The 19,977-nt window shown below is 39.5% G+C and overlaps 1 protein-coding gene across 1 annotated transcript in view; it reads right to left on the bottom strand.

Annotated features, from left to right (window-relative positions):
* Positions 1 to 19,977, bottom strand: part of cab39l (calcium binding protein 39-like) — a 77,840-nt gene that overhangs the window by 6,397 nt on the left and 51,466 nt on the right. The window contains exons 4-8 of the mRNA XM_072584552.1: positions 14,627 to 14,745; positions 12,330 to 12,498; positions 9,686 to 9,745; positions 9,490 to 9,555; positions 773 to 916 (exon numbers count right to left, since the gene is read on the bottom strand). Of these exons, the coding sequence (XP_072440653.1) occupies positions 773 to 916; positions 9,490 to 9,555; positions 9,686 to 9,745; positions 12,330 to 12,498; positions 14,627 to 14,745 (558 nt within the window). The remainder of the gene's footprint in view (positions 1 to 772; positions 917 to 9,489; positions 9,556 to 9,685; positions 9,746 to 12,329; positions 12,499 to 14,626; positions 14,746 to 19,977) is intronic.

Raw genomic sequence — 19,977 nt, 5'->3', positions numbered from 1 at the left:
CGAGGAGCAGTAAAATCGACGTTTTGGGCAAAAGCTCTTCATAAGGAATGAGCTACCAAACCACTGTGATTCACCACGATTAGTTCATGCAACAACTATCTTGGTCTTTAATGTAGTAGAGCATCTCAAGGATTTTCAGAAGAGCGCTCCAAGTCAAAAACTGACATGAAGTCAAAGGAGATACATGACTATATATTTAGTCACACTTCAAGAAGCAAAAGGAGGCGAGAGAGGTAGATGTAGCAATTTCAGAACTTCAGACCCACATAACTAATCAGCAACTAATAGCTGGAATCGTGCCAAATTTATTGTTGGAAAACCTTTAGTGTCCAATAACTAATAATCCTTTATAATGACTCAAACTTAGAGTGCATGAATAGCTAGCTGGATGCTTGGTGTATCACATCTGTAAGAACTCAACAGGATGCATTCAAATGTTAAAATCTAGAACTGATTCAATCCAAAAAAAAGCTCAGGGATCAGGCTATTTAATACTACCATCAACCTCCTTCAACAAATCAGGTTATACTCAATCTAGAGTAAAAGGCAAAAATCACAACGCCAGGTTATAGTCCAACAGGTTTATTTGACTTTCTCCACTCAGGTCCAACACCAGCACCTCCACATCAGAGTCTAAAAGGGATGAACGTATTCAAGAAAGATTATTTTTGAAACAATAACTAATTACTGATTTTTTAAAAAATCTACTAGGTGGTTAAATAGTATTTGTTCCACATCAGCCTTTATTTTTAAAAAAGTCATAACAACTCACCTTGAATACATGAAAAGCCTCAAATTGAATATTCCTACTTTGGTCCTTTAGGAGGTTCATCATGAGTTTGAGGTTTTCAGGTTTGCTGATATACCTTGTCATAACTGTAAAGTTGTGTCTGTCCAAAAGCAGTTCTCCCACAAGCTTGACAAGCAACAGGAAAAAAAAGTCATACAGCAGTACACAACACAGCATCACACTCAAAGCAAAAATTCACAAATTTGTAGATTTACAAATTAACTTGCACCATAAAATGCCTTTACCAATAGGCTTGGCAATAAATAAAAAGGTCATTAATTATTATATTAGGGGTCAAAACAAAATATGAGTTGCAGCAAGCGATAATTTTGTAAAACCTCTGGTAAGTGTCCTTGGATGTTGCATACAGTTCTGCGCACTGGTTCATAGTTTGGGTGTTGAGGAGGATGTGCAAAGCAATGTACCGAGGATAATTACGGGGATTAGTTACCTGCACTTTGAGAAAAGAACAAAGCCAAGTACCTGGGATGCAACTTACACAGGTCTTAAGATATGGTTAGATTTCAAGGAAAAATTATAAACTGGATGTCAGAATTATACGACAAAATACTAAGATAAATGCAGGCCAAATTCATAGAAAGCTGCAGAAAAGAAAATATAAATCTCACAAATAACTAACTTGCATAAAGGGCTGAGGATTAAATGGAATAGTGTAACCATAGGAACAGTTTGAACAGTGAACATTACAGACCATAGGAGAACAATGTGCACATTCTCAGCACACAGGGCTTTAGTGGCGTAATCTCTGCAAGACTGATGTTTGAATCAGGTTGTTTACAGTTTACTCCAGTTCTATGCTTGTGAAGAGATGACAGGATAATAGTATGCTAATGGCTAAAAGATGGGTTTGATTGATTGGTTGCATCAATGGGGGGTCGTTGTAGCTTCCTAATTGCCTGAGGCAGGAAGAATTTTGTTAGACAGTGCTGTGAAGACAGAAATGACGGTTAATGTGCAAATTGAAACTGATCCATATTGGTACATAATGTTCACAATATTTAAATGAGAAAAAGAGTGAGCATGTAGAAGTGGAAGGAAAGGATATTCATATAGTCATAGAGTCCAACAGCACAGAGACAGGCTCTTTGGCCCAAACTGGTCTATGCCGACCAAAATGTCCATCCACTCCAACATGATTTCACTAAATTTGGCCCATATTCTTCTAAACCTTTCCTATCTATCAGGTTCCCCCTCAGTCTCCCAGCCTTTAAAGAAAAAAGCCCTTGCTTGTCCAACCTCTCCCTATAACTCAGACCATTAAGTCCAGGCAACATTCTTGTAAATTTCTTCGACACTCTTTTCAGTTTCATAACATCCTTTCTATAACAAGGTGACCAAAACTGAATACAATACTCCAAATACTGCCTCACTAATGTCCTGTGTAACTGCACATGAAGCTTCTCAATTCTATACTCAAAGCCTTGACTGATGAAGGCCAGTGTGCCAAAACCCTTCTTCACTGCCTGTCTACTGGTGACTCCACTTTCAGAGAACTGTGAACATGAACTCCAAAATCCCTCTGTTCCACAATACTTCTAAAGGCCTTACCATTCACCATGAAACTCTTATACTTTGGAAAGTTAAATCAAGGTAAGATCTCACACTTATCTATATCAAACTCCATTTGCCATTTCTCAGCCCACTTCCCCAGCTGATCAAGGTCCTGCTGCAATTTCTGATAACCTCCCTCACTGTCCACTGCCCATTTTAGTGTCATCAGCAAACTTACTAACCATGCCTTGTACAATCTCATCTAAATTATTGGTATAGATAAACAACAATGAGCCCAGCACCGACCCCTGAACCACTCCACAGGCCTCCAGTCCGACAAGCATACTTCCACTATTACCCTCTGCTTCCTATCTTCAAACCAATTTTGTATCCAATTTGCCAGCTCCCCTGGATTCCATGTAATCTAACCATCCAGAGCAGCCTACCATGTGGAACCTTATCAAAGGCTTTAGTGAAATCCATACAGACTACATCTACTGCCCTGCCCTCGTCAACCTTCCTGGTCACTTTATCAAGGAACTCTAACAAATTTATGAGCATGATCTCCCACTCACAAAGCCATGCTAACTACTATTTATCAAACCCTGCCTTTCCGAATGCATGTATATCTTATCCCTCAGCATCTTCTCAAGTACCTTACCCACCACAGTTGTTAAGCTTACTGGTCTACAGTTCCCAGGCTTTTCTTTGCAGCCCCTTTTAAATAATGACACAACATTCGCTACCCTTCTATCTTTCGTGACCTCATCCTGTGGCTAACGATGATGCAAAAATATCAGCCAGAGCCCCCGCAATTTCTTCTCTAGCCTCTTGCAATGTTCTTGGATATATCTGGCCAGGGCCAGGAGATTTATTCACCTTCATTCATTCTAATACATCCAACACCACCTCTACTGTGAAATGGACTATCCCCGAGATATCACAACTAAGCTCCCAAGTCTTCATGTCTTTCTCTATGGTAAACACAGAAGAAATATTCATTGAAGACCTCTCCCGCAGCAACACATACATGTCCACTTTAGTCCTTGAGGGGTGCTATTCTCTCTCTAGTTATTCTTTTTCCTTTAATATACTTAAAGATCCTCTTTGGAATCATCCTAATCTTCTCAAACAAGGCTATCTTGTACCCCCTTTTCGCCCTCCTGATTTCCTTCTTCAGTAAACTCCTGTATATCTCGAGGGATTCCCTTGATTCCAGCTGCCTATACCTGATAGATGCCTCCTTTTTTCTAGTCAAAGCCTCAATATCTCATGTAATCCAGGGTTCCCTATTCCTACCAATTTTGCCCTTCACCCTCACAGGAACATATATACCTTGAACTCTACTTACCTCACTTTTAAAGGCCTCCCACTTACCAGAGGTCCCTTTGCCTGCAAACAGACTATTCCAATTAACCTCTGCAAGCTCCTGTATGAATTCCATCAAAATTCACTTTACACCCCAATTTAGAACCTGAACCTGTGGACCAGTTTTGTCCCTCTCCATAGCTATTTTAAAATTAATAGAACTGTGGTCATTGGTCTCAAAGTGCTCCCCCATGGTCACCTTTGTTACCTGTCCTACCCTACTTCCCAAGTAGGACCCTGTATATCCTGCATGAAGAAACTTTCCTGAACGCACTTAATAAATCCAGTGAGCCTGATGTTGGTGGTGGGCAAGTTGTTGGAGGGAATCCTGAGGGACAGTTTGTACATGTATTTGGAAAGGCAAGGAGTGATTAGGGATAGTCAACATGGCTTTGTGCGTGGGAAATCATGTCTCATAAACTTGAGTGAGTTTTTTGAAGTAGTAACAAAGATAATTGATGAGGACAGAGCAGTAGGTGTGATCTATGTGGACTTCAGTAAGGTGTTTGACAAGGTTCCCCATGGGAGACTGGTTAGCAAAGTTAGATCTCACAGAATACAGGGACAACTAGCCATGTGGATGCAGAACTGGCCCAAAGGTAGAAGACAGAGAGTGGCAGTGGAGGGTTGTTTTTCAGGCTGGAGGCCTGTGACCAGTGGAGTGCCACAAAGATCGGTGCTGCGTCCTCTACTTTTTGTCATTTACATAAATAATTTGGATGCGAGCATAAGAGGTATAGTTAGTAGGTTTGCAGATGACACCATAATAGGAGGTGTAGTGGACAGCGAAGAAGGTTACCTTAGATTACAACAGGATCTTGATCAGATGGGCCAATGGGCCAAGAAGTGGCAGATGGAGTTTAATTCAGATAAATGCGAGGTGCTGCATTTTGGGAAAGCAAATCTTAGCAGGACTTATACACCTCATGGTAAGGTCCTAGACAGCATTGCTGAACAAACAGACCTTGGAGTGCAAGTTCATAGCTCCTTGAAAATAGAGTCACAGGTAGATAGGATAATGAAGGCGGCATTTAGTATGCTTTCCTTTATTGGTCAGAGTACTGAGTACAGGAGTTGGAAGATCATGTTGCAGCTGTACAGGACATTGGTTAGGCCACTATTAGAATATTGCATGCAATTTTGGTCTCCTTCCTATCGGAAGGATGTTGTGAAACTTGAAAGGGTTCAGAAAAAATTTACAAGGATGTTGCCAGGGTTGGAAGATTAGAGCTATAGGGAGAGGCTGAACAGGCATGGGGCTGTTTTCCCTGCAGCGTCGGGGGCTGAGCGGTGACCTTATAGAGGTTTATAAAATTATGAGGGGCATGGATAGGATAAATAGACAAAGTCTTTTCCCTGGGATCGGGGAATCCAGAACTAGAGGGCAGAGGTTTAGGGTGAGAGGGGAAAGATATAAAAGGGACCTAAGGGGCAACTTTTTCATGCAGAGGGTGGTACATGTATGGAATGAGCTGCCAAAAGAAGTGGTGGAGGCTGGTACAATTGCAACAATTAAAAGACATTTGGATGGGTATATGAATAGGAAGGGTTTGGAGGGGTATGGGCTGGGTGCTGGCAGGTGGGACTAGATTGGGTTAGGATATCTGGTCGGCATGGACAGGTTGGACCGAAGGGTCTGTTTCCGTGCTGTACATCTCTAGGACTCTAAATTCCACTTCATCTGAGCCCTTACCACTCTGGCAATCCCAGTCTATGTTAGGAAAATAAAAATCCCCTACTATGACAACCCTATTGCTCCTGCATATTTGTTCCTCTCATTCCCATTGACTACTTGGGGGGCCTATAGCACAAACCCAATAATGTCACAAACCTCTTCTTATTTCTTACCTCTGCCCACAAAGCCTCACTGGATGATTCTCCAGTTATATCATCTAATTACTGCTGTGATACTTACCTTAATCAAAAATGCAGTTCACCCCCCTCCTTCCACCACGTCTGTTCTACTTCAAGCACCTGAACCCTGGCACATTAAGCTGCCAGTCCTGTCCTGTCCTTAGCTATGTTTCTGTAATGGCTATAATATCCCAGTCCCACGTACCTATCCACATCCTGAGTTCATCAGCCTTACCTGTCAGCCTTCTTGAAGTGTGATTTAATCCAACAGGCATTCGTTGTTCCCTGTCATGTTCCAGCATGACTTGTCTCTTCAACTTACTATTTCTGATAATTGTATCTCCTTCAAGCCTCACACCTGCTTCCCTGTTGAGGATCCCACCCCCTGCCAATCTAGTTTAAACCCTCCCTTGCAGCATGTCTTGTAATCTGGACAGATGAGAATGGGATTACAAAAAAAGAGGGGAGTTAGCAGATGGGTCTGATAAACTTTAATGAAATGTCTTAGAGAAGCCAAAGAATGATAATGCACTAAAGTCACAGACACGGCAGATATTGATGACAAGCTGACTTCCACAGAACTGGTTTCAACAGAGTAGGTGTATGAAAAATAAATGGACAAAATTCAAAAGATTTGGATTTTAAATTAACTCAAAGTAACAAAGATAGAAGAAAAGCACAGCAAAACAACATGAAATGAACAGGTCTAAGTAGTAGTATCCTCGCAGATAATTAACTCTTAGAAAGTTTCAGACTTCTCCAAAAACAAATGCCCAAGTTATTTTCTTTAATAGACTTCCCTTCCACTCTGCTTTAATCTCAACTATTACAATCTTATGGGGATAATATAGAAATATTTATACAGTTCTTCTGCATAGGCAATCATTCAAGAAGAGATCCTCTCTATTCTAAACTCCCAATTTCCCGGAATGTAGAGTATTTAATAACCAAAAGAGCAACATTGTTTTGACATGCAATGGTTGTAGAGAAGGTCATCATACATTAACTAAAATATTGGTTGTTATAAAATTTCACTGCCTGAAGAAGCATCGATCATTTGATTAAAAGCCTCTGCATCAATTCTTCAGTAAAAACTCTCAATTGATCATTCTATAATTACACCATCCCCATTGGGGCTGTAATAGACAGACAAGAGGATTCCACTCTAAAATGTGGATATAAAAGCAGGCCTTGATGTAATGATATCATGGTCTCCAACCCTGCTTCAAATAATTAAATCATGGAACAGTATAGCAGTGAGAGAGGTAATTTTCCTTAAATGCCATTTCTAAAGCCAATTATTGTAGTCCAATTTGCCTTATTTCCCAATAGCCCTGATTCTTTTCTCCTTTCTAAGTCATCATTCAATTCTCTTCTGAAAGTCACTGAATCTGCTTCCACCATTCTCTCAGGTAGATCATGTCAACTCACTGCGTGAGTTTTCTTTACCATCTCCTGTCACCTCTGATGCTTTTGCTTATTACTTGACGCAGTCATGTCTGACTTGTCTACTGCTGAAAACAGTTTCTACTAATTTACTCTAACAAAATCTTCTATGATTTTGAAATTTTAATCAGATTTCCTTTAAAGCATTTATTCTCTAACATAAGGAAAATAATTTCAGGTTCTCATCCATTCTGATTCCTCCCAACCACTTGTTTGCCTGTGTTTGCTCTTAGTACAACTGATCCATTTTTTGCTATTAAACACCTGTGCTCTTCATTGCTTTTTACTCCCTTTGCCTTTTGCTCTGGTACACCTTCACTATCTTTTCCACTTGCTCCCTCCCCCTCCCTTTCCACAACGTATAACCCATTGCTTCTCCAGTGCAGAAGAGGATTTGAAATGTTAACTCTGTCACTCTATAGATGCTGCCAGACTAGAGTTTCTCCAGCTGTTTGTTCCTTTAGTTTCTTTACACTCTTCTCTGAAAATAACACAGGATATTATCTTCCAATAAGCAGCACCATGCAAACATTACTTAACGATTAGAACTATCCAGTCACAATACAAAGTTTACAACATAAATGACCTTATACAAACCCCAAGTTCATCAAAATGAACTTAAACTGATTATCAGTGAGAAGTTAAGCAACAGTAATAAACCATAGTTAAGACTGCTACCACTAGTGACTTTGAAGGACATGTCTCCATCCTGTCATTGCACTCTATCCCACACAAATCCCCATTGCTGTTTTAGCAATCTCTACTGGCTCCTGTCTGTTCACAAAACAAGATCTTTGGCTATAGATCTTCACTGGTCTCACCTAACAGTGCCGTTGCTGATGGCTTTGAGTTTGTTTGGACCTCTATTTATGTCAGGCTTCCAAACTGTCAGCTTTGCAGTAGTCATTTCTAAATCATTTGGATGCAGCTTCAAACCACCACTAATACTCAATTTCTCATTCAAAACTGAAGTATAAGGTAGTCTGTATATTCCAATGATTGGGGTACGATATCAAACAGCACATTTCTTCATCTATTTACCGCAGGCAAATTAGTACCCTTACTCAACCAGCTCATGCTTACAAATCTGGGAACATGATGTACAATGTTAGATGTGAATTCCATGATTGGATAATATTTGCTAAACCGATCCAGAGTTTAGTAAAAATTATATAATGACCAACATCAGATCCATTGGTCATTTCAGCTTGCTAAAAGCTACGAATTTTTATATGCAAGGATCTAACCCTTGTAGGAGGAAGTGCCTTATTTTAATTAAACAAGTAATTTCCTGCTACATTGTCCATGGCCATGCTTTGACCAGAGCTGATTTGCCATCTAATCAGCAATTTTTTCTTAAGTAATATAAATTGTTGCTTCCTTCCATCCTGTTGAGTGCAAGACAAAAAGCTTCAACATTTGTCTCTTCTAATGTATTTTCTCCAAATGCTTCCAGCATTATGTATTTTGTAGCAATGATTCAGTTCTACCCCCATACCAAAAAAACAAACCAAAGTATGCAATGCCATCTCTTAATAGGTCTTAAAAAGTTAAATTAACAATTTTAAATGGTTCTGTCGAACGAATTACTGCAGAGTAAGCAAATCAGTTATGAAAAAAGTGAAATATTTTAATAGTAATTCAGATCTGCACAAACATATTCAAAGTTGTATATCTTCTGTTTTACACATGGATACAAATTTATTTTTAACAAACTACATAAAGCTGATATTTCAACCACTTGGAGACACTGTCAATTATGCATCAAGCTATTGTCAGATCCTGCTGAACAATTGCTTCTTTACGCCTACCTTGTCAAACACCTCTCAAATTTGACAGTTTGCAGACAGTATCAAACCGGTTTGCTATGGTCAGACATTGACCAATAAGTACTTATCTACATTTTCCCTATCAAAACCAATTCATAATTTTATCTACCCACCAAGTGCTATCAGTTGTCTCTTTTCTAAAGAAAAGAGGCTCAGCAATTTCAATCTTCCTCAAAAGCTAGACATTTTGTGCTGTTAATATATGGAAATCTATTTTTGCACTTTCTTCAGTTCCCCTATAATGATTATCTGATACAGAGAGAACTCTACACAGTTCTCCAAATGTGATCTGACCAAATTTCCACATGTTATGTAAGAAATTGTAAAGGATTAATCTCCACCTGATCCAAAAGGTATCTAAGGATTTGGGTGGAAAACCATAGCAAGTTAAAATCACCTCCATTCAAGAGAACCATACAGCTGCTTTCTCATTGAAGAGGCAGACCTCAGACCAGGAGCAAGGTTCAGCGTCATGGTAACCTGAACCAGGACAAGAATTATACTTATGTTGCAAATCAGCTGTCCAGCCTTATGTTCAAATACAAAGTCATTCAGACAGTCTATTACCAAATTAAAACACCCTGAAAGATAGAGTTCCTTTAAAGAGGGAAACCTAAATGAAGGACTTGACAAATGTGGATATATTTGTAAATATTAAAATACAGAATTAAACAAATTTATTTTTATTACCTTTAAAGACTGCCTTTTTGTCACGTAGTTTTCTGAATGCAACAACTTCTCATAGTCATTAAATACCTTGAAAGAAAATTTCCAAATTTGACCAAAATCAGAAATTCCTTGTTCTAAAAGTTCATTAAACACAAAATAAAGGTTAAAATACAAAGGAATTTTAAAACCAATGCCAACTTGGTTTTTGCTTACTTACAAGTTCATAGTTCTGTTCTAAGAACTGTCCACACATGACTTTATGTCTAGTGAGTAAATCCTGTGATAAGAATTGCATACATTAATACTTTAAACTCAAGAATAAATATAATTTACAGCCCAAAGTCTATCGAGCTGGTGTGTTAATGCTCTTCAATCCAATAAGCATTAAATGCATTTATTTTAAAAAAATTTGCATTTATATGAGCAAACTTAAGGTGGGGACACACATACAAGGCTATTTCACAGGAGCCCAAAAAAAATTAAAAAGGAAACCACCCAAAATCAAAGCTTCAGAATGCTTTTCAAAACAAAATCTCTTTTGGAATGTGGGCAGCGTGTGGTAAAGAAAGAAGAATGAAGAGAAATTAAGGATTTTTAAGGGAACTTCAGAACTTAAGAGACTTTGCAGCAGAAAACATGGCTACCATTGAGAGAATTATTAATTGGTGATGGTTAAAAGACAAGGATTACATAATTGCAGATATTTAGGAACTGGAAGCGAGCTTGACTCAGTGGGCACCAGAGTGACAGGTGAACATGGAATGATTTGAATTAGGCTACTTACAGAGTTTAAACAACAGTATGTTTAAACAGATAAAAAATGGGAGTGTGTACTGAGTAGTCAATTCGACAGGCAACAAAGACATAAATGAGGATTTCTGCAGATGAATGGAGGCAGGAACTCAAATAGGTACCTCAAAGAAAGTGGTAACAGGTAGTCTCAGTGATGGTGTACACATTGTTGGAAGGACACCTCAAAGTCAATTAAAGCACTAAGTTTGCAAATAGTCTTGATTAGCTTCAGACAGCTACCCAGGAGAGGTATGGGCACTGATGACTAAATAAATAGGGACTTCCTTGCCTCACATATAGAGACCATCTGATCAAGTGCCTATGCCATGCTGCTCTGTTCCAGAAGCACAAATGACATTCTGTGAAATGGCGACAAAGGTCAACTTTCCTTCCTCATCCTATTTGACTTGTCTGAAGCATTTGACTTGCCTGAACTATGTCATCCTCCCCCAACACCTCTGTCATGCAGCTGGTGGAACTGCTCTCATCTAGTTCAATTCCTCAGTTAGTAAATGGTAGCCAGAGAATCTCAAGTAATGGCATAACTTGCTGTTCCCTCATAATTACCTGCAATAAATCTCAAAGATCTGTTGTTAGGGCCTCTCCTATCTACAGCCTGTACCCTCAATGACATCATCTGAAAACATCGCATTAACTTGCACATGAAAAATATGTTCATTACCCTGGTTATCAAAATCTCAAGCAAGTTAGTCAGAAGGTTGATGTGGTGCACGTGAACTGCCAAAAGGCATTTGATAAAGTGTCACATAATGGGCTTGCCTACAAAATGTTGTAGACTTTTAAAATAACATGGGTAGTAGAATGGATGGACAAGTAACAAATGGAATTTAGTGCAGAAAAGTGCAAATTGGTAGTAAGAATGAGAGGGCAATAAATAAATGGTACAATTCTAGTGTGGTTACTGGGGCAGAGGAACTTGAGGGTACATGTTCACATTTCAATCATGTGGGAGAACAGGTTGAGAAAGCTATGAGCAAATCAGAACAGGATACACTGCTGTAAATAGCAATATAAAGCATTCATGCAAGGAAGTTATGATAAACCTTGATAAAGTACTGATTCAGCCATAACTGGATTTTTCCATTCAGTTTTGCATAACGCTTCAGGAAGGATGTGAAAAGATTGACACGATTGGTTCTAGGGATGAGGAATTTTGTTTTTTAATAAGTTCATTCATGATTGGTTTGGGTTAGACCCTGAATGCCATTAGAGAGTGAGTTTGACTATTCTGACCCAATAACACTGAATGAACAGTGATATACTTTCAAATCATTTTGCTGAGTGGCTTGTGGGACACATGCAGATGGCAGCATTTGCTCACATTCTTCTAAACAGTAGTGGTCATTTGGTACTGTTTTAGTGAATTTCCATGCTGCATCTTTAGATGGCGTACACTACTGCTACTCAGTATCAAAGGTGGAGGCAGTGGATAATTGTGGATGTGGTGCCAAGTAGTTATTACTTCGTCTTGGATGTTGTCAAGCTTCTTGAGTGGTGAGAGTGCAATCACTTCACCTGATGAATGAAGCAACGCTCTGAAAGCTTGCGATTTCAAATAAACCAGTTGGAACATAATCTGGTGTCATGCGACTTCAGACGAGGTAAAGGGATCAGGGTATCCTGGTCCATAGCCTCTCAAGTCAACAGTCTTTGGAACTCCATTCGTCAAGGAATAATGCAGGAAGATTCTATGAATATTTCTAAAGCAGAGGTAAGTAAATTCTTGACCAACAAGGGAGTCAAAGGCTATCAGGAAGAATGATCTTAACAAATATCAGAGCAGGGCTAAATTGCCTACTTGTGCACCTAACTTTTGAAAAAAAGCTTAATTATTTTTCAAAATTCCGACTCAGTAAATTAATATTACAGAAGTACAAATTCAAATAGTTGCGTCCATTCTAAAATGCTGCAAAATGATAAAATTAATTCCATGCACGTACGAACAACAACAAATTCGCAAGAAAGACATCTGCAATGCAACGGTATTAAAGAATATGCACTTAAACTAAAAATTAAAATTAATGAAACTGTTCAGTGAAATAATTTACCTTAAATGTAGCAAAGGCATCTGAGGCAATGTCAAATGTTGACATTTCCACATATTTGAAGAAGTCTCTAAAATGCTCTGAGTAAAGGATTATTTTGGCAAGTGGTTCATGTCTGATACATTCTCTCAGCATAATTCCACAGTTCAAGGCAATCTCTGTTGTTTCATACCTGAACAAGAGAAAAGTAAATATTTTTGAAGATACTCAAAGGGCAAGAACCAAAGTCTACCATTGTCAGCATCACTGATTAAAGAGCAAACTTTAAACATTTGAAATAGCAGGATTGGAAGTCCATTACAGTTGCAGTGACATGCATTGCTCTGTATTATCTCCTTTTCAATTTCCCCTCAGGAAACATTTCTAATAATATTTTTCTAAAATGTAAGAAAAATAACAGCAAAGATATTAATCATATCAATAGCACTTACTTTAGGAATTGGGAGAGAATCAAGACAATGACAGATTTTTTGGCTTCATGGAATAAAACCTGCCCATAAGGACTGATCAAAAAGTACAGAAAAATTTCCTTATTCCAAACTTAGCCATCTTAAAGTTTTCCTCAATAAGTCACAGATCATTCCTATTAGCACAACAGAGTTTAACACTTATCTTGAATATAATAAATTCATCTTCATAGCATTTCAAGTCACTTGCGATCTTCCACTTTTGATCCTCACTTTGGCCAAGCCTCAAAAAAAAAGTCTGCTTTGTTTTCAAATGTCCAAAATATTAATCAAGGTTTTTATTTCAGGTTCTCATGATTTGTTGTGTACCTCCTCAACTTCGTTTTTACTTGTAGGTGGAAGGTTAGCACAAAAACTGCAGGTCAGTATCTTGCATTTCCTTATATGTTCAAGAAATGTGACTGTCACAAGGAAAGCCAGCATTTGTCCGCCATCCATAATTGCCTGCGAATTGAGTGGCTTGCTGGGCTGTTTGAGAGGCCCATTTAGTTATTGCTGTGGATCTGTAGTTACATCAAGGCCACGCTAGGTTAGGCTAGGTAAGCATGGCAGATTTCCTTTTGTAAAAGATGTTAGTGACTCAGATGCTTGCTTACATAAAATTTAAGCTGAAGATCCAATCAGAAATGCTGATCGCAATTATCTGATTTTTCAGTTTTACAGTTGCCATCATTTTTGTGCTTTCCTCTTTTCCCCAACAACTGTTGAAATCAAATAACTGAAACTAACCAGTTATCAAAACATCAACTGCAATAAACTGGCTGACTATTTTTAACAATTCAATCATATACATGCAACTCATTAAAGCATGATTACCTACGATGTGATAATTTCTGACAATTTTGCCAACTTCACTTGCACCATCACCAAAGGTGAAAAATTTCAATCGTGTCCTGTTGATACTCCAGCTCCATTTATCTACTCCAATATCGGTGCAGAATATTCCCACTTCAATCCTAAACTAAGGTGAAAGCAAGCATCCAACTATATAGTTCAGACTGATAAATTTTCGTAGTGGTTGAACGTTGCTCTCATATCCGGATAGCTACTCTGTTTCACTACCTTCCAGAAAAAGTTGATCATTTTCTATTTGAGTAACAGAGCTGAGGCAGTTACAATGGGAAATGAAAAAATTGATATGACTTCCTTTGTGCAATTTTAAGTTTAACTTCGAGAAATTATGTTGACAACACCACAATTAAATAGAGGAGAACACATTAGAAATGGAGGAGGCAACACCTCTCGGTCAAAAGTCAAAAAATATAAAGTAGGTCCAATCACTTAGGAAGTCATGCTTGTGTGCAAAAAGTGTGCCATAACACAAAGTGTTGCTTTCAGTTTATCCTCATGACTCAGATTGAATATGTATTTAAATTCAATTACATGTGCCTATTTAAGATGCCAGAAGGTGAATTTCATTTCAAGGGGATTTTTGACTTAAGAAAACGGATTAGGAGAATCATTCAGTATGATATGATCAAAGTGTCAGATAACTTAAAACAAAAAGCATTTTGAAATGCAAGCCCTCTAAACACAATTCACCATTGACGGGGACTGCAGTCATCTTTTGAGTCATCAAATACCAGACTCACATCTTATGTTAAATTCATAAATTGAATTGAAAACTACTGTACACATCACTTCCTGAATAAGAACACCAAGTTACAGCCCAAGGTACTGAAGTGAAATAGGAGTTTCCAGTTTTCTTGACAATCTTGCTGTGATACCAAAAACTCTCAGACACCCACACAAATTATGAAGTAACTTTGGAAAAAAATCATTCGGCATTTAGTGTATTTTATTGATTTAAAAACACCATTGGATAATACTTACCCCTTCAAAAGCATAAACAAGATTTGTTCATGAGAACATATATATTCCACTGTTGGAGTGCGAGTACCAATCTGCCTTCGCAAAATGTTGTTGAAGATCTGGGTGACATCCTTCTTTCCCTATTTCATAAAATATATAGTAACAAGGTCAAAAAGCCTGCAATTTGTACAATACTATTATTTAAAAAAGGCATGAAATGTAGTCATTAGACTGGATAACTTAAGATTTCAAAATAGCTAACTAACTATATTAAACCAAAAACAGTTAATAAAAGCAAAACATGGTGCATGTTAGAAGTATGAAATAAAAACAGAAAATACTGCAGAAATAATAAGTCGGGTAGCATTTGTGGATGCACAACAGATGCTGCCACACCCAAGTTTCCAAAGCATTGTCTGTTTCAAACCAAAATTTTAGTTGCTTGAAAATACTATATAACTCAGAGTTTTTAAAAAATCTTCAAAATTACCAAGTTAGTTTGTTGAGAAATGGGCCTTCCTTGCCCGAGAGCAATTATTAAGTAAAATAAAGCAAAACTCATACGGAGTAGTATCAACTGGATTCAGAAAGCTTCAAATGCACGTGAAGGATGCCTAATTAACAAATGCATGTTATAGTGCATGCCATCACTTCGCATGAAGCCTTGCTCATTCTTGGGATGCACATGTTGTTTAAAGAGGGAACTCATTGTGATGTTGCTTGAACAGCTTTAAGTCACACTCAATAACTGCAACTAATGTCTTACAGAGTTGAGGACAAAACAGTGACTGAAATTATGGGATGATGGATATGAGGGAGAAAAGCCATCCAGCTCATTAAATTAGCTGCCTCAACAGATAATTTCTTCTCACTAATATACTTTGTTAAAAGGCGGTCTGGCTAAATACTCTAATATGTATGTAAGGAGCAGTTATACTGAGGTAATGTTGCTGCATTCATGATCCTCAGACAGTGACTAATGCTCTGGGATTGCGGTTCAATCTTATTACAGCTGAGAGAATTAAACTTAATTAATCAATAACTCTGGAATGAAGAGCAGTCTCGGTGATGATAATCATAAAACTATTAAATTCTTGTTAGTAGCCCATCTAGGTCATTAATGTCCTTCAGGGGAGGAAATCTGATGACATCAATGTGATTGAAACTGCCCTCTGAAATGGAGTACCAAAAGAGGGACAAAACTGTTTCAAACTGCTACTGAATTGAAGAACAAATTAAAAAGTAAAGACAGACCACAGGAATGCACGTTCAGTAAACAGCAGAAGCAGCATGTTATAGACAGAATTAAGTGATCACACAACCAACAGGCAGACCATAGAGTCATAGAGATGTACAGCAGGGAAACAGACTCTTCGGTCCAATTGGTCCATGCCGACCAGATATCCCAACCTAATCGAGTCCCACCTGCCAGTACCTGGCCCATATCCCTCCAAACCGTGGGCGGCACGGTGGCACAGTGGTTAGCACTGCTGCCTCATAGCTCCAGAGAACGGGTTCAATTCCCGCCTCAGGCGACTGACTGTGTGGAATGTGCACATTCTCCCCGTGTTGGCGTGGGTTTCCTCCAGGTGCTCCGGTTTCCTCCCACAATCCAAAAATGTGCAGGTTAGGTGAATTGACCATGCTAAATTGCCCGTAGTGTTAGATGAAGGGGTAAATGTCGGAGAATGGGTCTGAGTGGGTTACGCTTTGGCGGGGTCGGTGTGGACTTGTTGGGCCGAAGGGCCTGTTTCCACACTAAGTAATCTAATCTAAAAAAAACCCTTCTTATTCATATACCCATCCAAATGCTTTTAAATGTTGCCATCGTACTAGCCTCCACCACTTCCTCTGGGAGCTCATGTACCACCCTCTGCGTGAAAACGTTGCCCCTTCGGTCTCTTTTATATCTTTCCCCACTCACCCTAAATCTATGCCCTCTAGTTCTGGACTCCCTGACCCCAGAGAAAAGACTTGGTCTATTTACCCTATCCATGCCCCTCATGATTTTATAAACCTCTAAGGTCACCCCTCAGCTTCCGACGCTCCAGGGAAAACAGCCCCAGCTTGTTCAACCTCTCCCTATAGCTCAAATCCTCCAACCCTAGTAACATCCTTGCAAAGCCTTTCTGAACCCTTTTAAGTTTCGCAACATCCTTCCGATAGGAAGGAGACCAGAATTGCACACAATATTCCAGAAGTGGCCTAACCAATGTCCTGTACAGCCACAACATGATCTCCCAACTCCTGTACTCAATACTCTGACCAATAAAGGAAAGCATACCAAACACCTTCTTCACTATCCTATCTATCTGTGGCTCCACTTTCAAGGAGCTATGAACCTGCACTCCAAGGTCTCTTTGTTCAGCAATGTGCCCTAGGACCTTACCATTAAATGTATAAGTCCTGCTAAGATTCGCTTTCCCAAAATGTAGCACCTTGCATTTATCTAAATTCAACTCCATCTGTCACTTCTCAGCCCATTGGTCCATCTGATCAAGATCCCATTGTAATCTGAAGTAACCTTCTTTACTGTCCACTATACCTCCAATTCTGGTGTCATTTGCAAACTTATTAACTGTACCTCTTATGCTCTGATCCAAATCATTTACGTAAATGACAAAAACTAGTGCACCCAGCACCGATCTTTGTGGCACTCCACTGGTCACAGGCTTCCAGTCTGAAAAACAACCCTGCACACCACCCTCTGTCTTCTACCTTTGAGCCAGTTCTGTATCCAAGTGAAAAGTTCTCCTTGTATTCCATGAGATCTAACCTTGCTCACCAATCTCCCATGGGGAACCTTGCCAAACGCCTTACTGAAGTTCATATAGATCACGTCCACCATTCTGCCCTCATCAATCCTCTTTGTTACTTCTTCAAAAAACTCAGTCAAGTTCATGAGACATGATTTCCCATCACAAAGCCATGTTGACTATCCCTAATCAGTCCTTGCCTTTCCAAATACACGTACATCCTGTCTCTCAGGATTCCCTTCAACAACATGTCCACCATCGACGTCAGGCTCACCAGTCTATAGTTCCCTGGGTTGTCCTTACCACCAGTGGCACCACGTTAGCCAACCTCCAGTCTTCCGACACATCACCTGTGACTATTGATGATACAAATGTCTCAGCAAGTGGCCCAGCAATCAATCCCTAGTTTCCCACAGAGTTCTAGGGTACTGGGGATTTATCCATCTTTATGCATTTCAGTACAGCCAGCACTTCCTCCTCTGTAATATGGACATTTTGCAAAATGTCACCATCTATTTCCCTACATTCTGTACCTTCCACGTCCTTTTCCACAGTAAACACTGAAGTAAAACACTCATTTAGTATCTCCCCCATTTTCTGCGGCTCCACACAAAGGCCGCCTTGCTGATCTTTGAGGGACCCTATTCTCTCCCTAGTTAACCTTTTGTCCTTAATGTATTTGTGAAATCCTGTTGGATTCTCCTTAACTCTATTTGCCAAAGCTATCTCATGTCCCCTTTTTGCCCTCCTGATTTCCCGCTTATGTATACTCCTACTGCCCTTATACTCTAAAGATTTGTTTGATCTATCCTGACATATACCTGACCAAACCCTCAATTTCTTTAGTCATCCAGCATTCCCTATAGCCTTTCCTTTCACCCTAACCAGACTATACTGTCTCTGGAATCTCATTACCTCATTTCTGAAGGCTTCCCATTTTCCAGTCATCCCTTTACCTGCGAACGTCTGCTTTTGAAAGTTCTTGCCTAATACTGTCAAAATTAGCCTTCCTCCAATTTAGAACTTCAACTTTTCAATCTGGTCTATCCTTTTCCATCACTATTTTAAAACTAATAGAATTATGGTCACTCCAAAGTGCTTTCTCTCTGACACCTCAGTCACTTGCCCTGCCTTATTTCCCAAGAGGAGGTCAAGTTTTGCACCTTCTCTCGTAGCTACATCCACACACTGAATCAGAACATTTTCTTGCACATACTTAAATTCTTCTACAGTTCTGCCACATCTACATTGTGACTGCAGTAGATCACTACAACAAAAATTATCCCTAATCTCAATAATGTCGGCGTCCAATACATCAATTAAAATAAATATGCTGGCTGAGGTATTTGCAATAATTTTCAGTTTGAAGCACCAAGTTGATAATCCATCTTGGATTGCTCCAGGAATGTTCAGCATTACAGATGCAAGTTTTTCAGCTAGTGAAAGCAGCACGGTGGCTCTGTGGTTAGCACTGTTGCCTCACAGCACCAGGGTCCCAGGTTCGATTCCAGCTTCAGGCTACTGTGTGTGTGGAGTTTGCACATTCTCTGTGTCTGCGTGGTTTCATCTGGGTGCTCCGATTTCCTCCCACAGTCCAAAGATGTGCAGGTCAGGTAAATTGGCCATGCTAAATTGCCCATAGTGTTAGGTGCATTCATCAGAGGAAAATGGGTTTGGCTGGGTTACTCTTCAGAGAGTCGGTGTGGACTTGTTGGGCCGAAGGGCCCGTTTCCACACTGAAGGGAATCTAATCTAATCACAAAGAAACTCACTTCACATGATATCAAAAATGACAAAAAGCACTGGTTACAGCAAAGACCACAGGCTGTGACTAGCTGTAACAGTGAAGACATGTGCTCCAAAACTAACCATGCACCTAGCCAAACAGATCTTGTACAGCTTGAAGTCTGTCATCTGCCTGAAAATAGAAAATTATCTAGGTATGATCTAACCATAAAAAGCAGGATAAATTCAACCCAACCAATAGCCACCTCATCAATCTACCCTCATGTTTTAGCAATGATGCAAAGTGTTGTTGACAAGCAGAATGTAGTCACAAAATCCCTACCATGTGAAAGCAGGGCATTCTGCCCATGGAGTTCACACCAAATCTCCGAAGAGCATACCACACAGGCCCAGCCCATCCCTGTAACCCTGCATTTCCCTTGACCAATCCACCTAAGTCCATACATCTTTGATATGGGGAGGAAACCGAATCACCCAGAGGAAACCCACGCATCCCTGAGGATGGAATTGAACCAAGGTCCCTGTCGCAGTGAGGCAGCAATGTGAACCACTGAGTCACCATTCCCCAATACTCAACAATAATCTGCTCACTGCTGTTAAATTTGCATTCTGTCAGGGCTATGTGGCTCCAGACTTCAAAGCCTTGGTCAAGATATGGAGCAAAAGAAAGGTGAATTCCAAAGATGAGGCAAAGGTGACTACCCTTAACATCAAAGTAGAATTTGACTGAGTATGGCATCAACTTATCAAAATTAAAGTTAATGGAATTGAGGTAAACTCTTCATAAATTGAAGTTACACTTAGTGCAAAGGATGATGCTTGTGGCTGTTGAAGGCCAATTATCTCAGGCTCCGGAAGTGATCTTTGGCA

The sequence above is a fragment of the Chiloscyllium punctatum genome, chromosome 15, assembly GCF_047496795.1.
Source record: "Chiloscyllium punctatum isolate Juve2018m chromosome 15, sChiPun1.3, whole genome shotgun sequence".
NCBI classification, from domain to species: domain Eukaryota; kingdom Metazoa; phylum Chordata; class Chondrichthyes; order Orectolobiformes; family Hemiscylliidae; genus Chiloscyllium; species Chiloscyllium punctatum.
The sequence above is the reverse complement of the archived record's forward strand: the minus strand, read 5'-3'. Positions and strand labels throughout refer to the sequence as shown.